This window comes from Entamoeba nuttalli (genome assembly GCF_000257125.1).
Source record: "Entamoeba nuttalli P19 unplaced genomic scaffold asmbl_6038, whole genome shotgun sequence".
NCBI classification, from domain to species: Eukaryota; Evosea; order Mastigamoebida; family Endamoebidae; genus Entamoeba; species Entamoeba nuttalli.
The window spans coordinates 1-2,341 of record NW_008577848.1 but is presented as its reverse complement, the minus strand read 5'-3'; the positions used below and the strand labels follow the sequence as shown (position 1 = coordinate 2,341).

At 26.1% G+C, this 2,341-nt stretch overlaps 2 protein-coding genes across 2 annotated transcripts; both read left to right on the top strand.

The window, feature by feature from the left end:
* Positions 1 to 201: 201 nt before the first annotated feature.
* Positions 202 to 1,407, top strand: ENU1_146640 (hypothetical protein; the record flags this gene model as incomplete). Its single annotated transcript, XM_008860490.1, has 1 exon — positions 202 to 1,407. One exon carries the CDS (start codon positions 202 to 204, stop codon positions 1,405 to 1,407), a length of 1,206 nt encoding a protein of 401 aa, XP_008858712.1.
* Positions 1,408 to 1,548: 141 nt separating this feature from the next.
* ENU1_146630 (YhhN family protein) lies at positions 1,549 to 2,247 on the top strand (the record flags this gene model as incomplete). The annotated part of the gene is made up of 1 exon (XM_008860489.1): positions 1,549 to 2,247. One exon carries the CDS (start codon positions 1,549 to 1,551, stop codon positions 2,245 to 2,247), a length of 699 nt encoding a protein of 232 aa, XP_008858711.1.
* Positions 2,248 to 2,341: the final 94 nt, after the last annotated feature.

Here is a 2,341-nt window from a genome sequence, read left to right as displayed (position 1 = left end):
TATTGTTTTTATTGTTTTTTAAATAAAGTATTTTAATTATAAATCTAATTATAAAAAATACTCAACTCTTCATAACTATAAATAATAATATTTATACTAAAAAATATAATTATAAAATGGTATTGCAAAGATGAAAAGAAAAGAAAAAGAGTGAAAAAAAGGGACGGGACTGAACTAAAATTCAACTAGACCAATAACAAAATGAGTAAAGAAGTAGTTAATCGAGGAGAATCTCAAGCAAATCAATATTTTCCATCATACGGATCTGCTTATAGTTATTATCAACACCAAAATAAAATACTTTTACAAAAACGTGAAGACCTTAAACATGAATTATTAATTACTCAAAAACTCTGGTCTGCTTTTCCAAATGCAGATGAATATATTGCTACAAAACGCCCACTTGAAATTAAAACAGAAACTAAACCATCAACTCAACAAACCTCTATTTCTTCTGTAAATTGTAAACCACCAGAAATTAGATTATCAACTGCTAAAGTCTTTAGATATCGTCCATTTTCATTAATCCTTACAATGAGTTCAACTTGGAGAGAAAATAAAGGATTAACTTATGAACAAGTATTTCAAGCTGTTGCTGCCTTAAAATGTAAAAAAGAAGGAGAAGAAGAAGAATTTGCAACATGTGCTCAATGTAGTGGAAAACAAATAATTGAAATTGGAAGTTCATCAGGAACTTCATACCAACCAACAGTTTCCGATGATAAAACAGAAATGTATATATTTGATCATTGTAAAACAAATTGTTCTTCTTCAAGGGATCATCACAAAAAGAAATTACAAATAGTTATTACATTAGCTGATGAAAAAATTATAACTGTACCATTTAGTATTCAAGCAAGAGAAAAGAAATCAAGTAAAGTTAAATCAAATACTATTCAACCTCATAAAGCTATTTCTTCAAATTCTCCTTTATCAAATTCTATAAACCAATTTAATATTATGGGACAATCAGACTTTCCTAATCAACAATCACAACAAACAACGTTTCAAACTTATCAAGGAACTTTTAATCAAATTTTACCACAAACAAATAATGATTCAACTGAACGAGTAGCATTGTTTGTATTTTCTACTTGTTTACAACCACCTCAAATAATTGAACTAATCAATGACTATAAAAATTATTTGTCTAGAATAGAAGGTTTTGTAAATTTAAGAGTATCATTCTTAGAAGGTCTTTTCTTTGTTTTTGCTTATTTTATGGATGTTGCTCATGCAGAAGAATGTATATCAATAACAAAATTATATTTAAATAATGATATTCGATATCCAAATATTTACAAAAAGAAATTATCAGATGATAACATTGCAATAATTCTCTCTGTTTTTTACAATTGGAGTGAGTCAGGACAATTACCAACATCATTCTTTTCTCAACCATTTTAAATATTGCTTTTTATGTTTCATCATTTTTTAATTTTTATTATTCTTTTTTTTTTGTTTTAAAAGAACGTTCAAAAACAAATAAAAAGAAAAGAAAAATAAGTAAAATATTGAACTTAGAAATAAATCAAATAAGAAGAAACAATGTTACAATGGGTTTTATTTATAAGTATTATAATTGATGTTTTATTGTGTTGGGTATCTTATTTTAAAAAAGTTGATTCATTAAGAGTAATTACTAAACCAACGTTTTGTTTATTATTATTAATATTCGTTATGACATCAATTGATTTAAATACTCATGTGACATTGTTTTGTATAGGTCTTTTCTTCTCATTTTTAGGAGATTTATTATTATTAATGGATGGTCTTCAATGGTTTGCTTGTGGTTTAGTATCATTTTTAATGTGTCATATTTGTAATATTATTTGTTATTCATTAACACTATACCCTGGAATCACTCTCCCTTCTTTCCTTATTTTATTAATTGGTTGTATTTCGTCAATTCCTTTAATGCAAGGTGCAAAATCTAAAACTCAAAAACTATTTACTCTTCCTGTCCATGTTTATTCTTGTGGTTTAACTGGTGGTTCTTTTTGTGCTTTTGCTACTTTAGGTTCAATTACTGGACAAAATTGGAATTTATTATCTGCTTGGATGACTGCAATTGGATATCTCTTTTTTGATATTAGTGATGCATTTTTAGCTTATCACACTTTTGTTCACAAGACTTTATTTAGCACTATGGCAATTATTACTACTTATCACATTGCTCAATTACTTTTAATGGGTGGTTTAGTTTATAATGAACTGGGAAATGATGTTATTTCTTCATTAATTTAAACAATCTTGTTTTATATATCATTTTATTTTTAATTTAACAAAAAAAATGTTATTGAAACTTCTCAAAACATCATTTCATTAAATGACGTTTGAT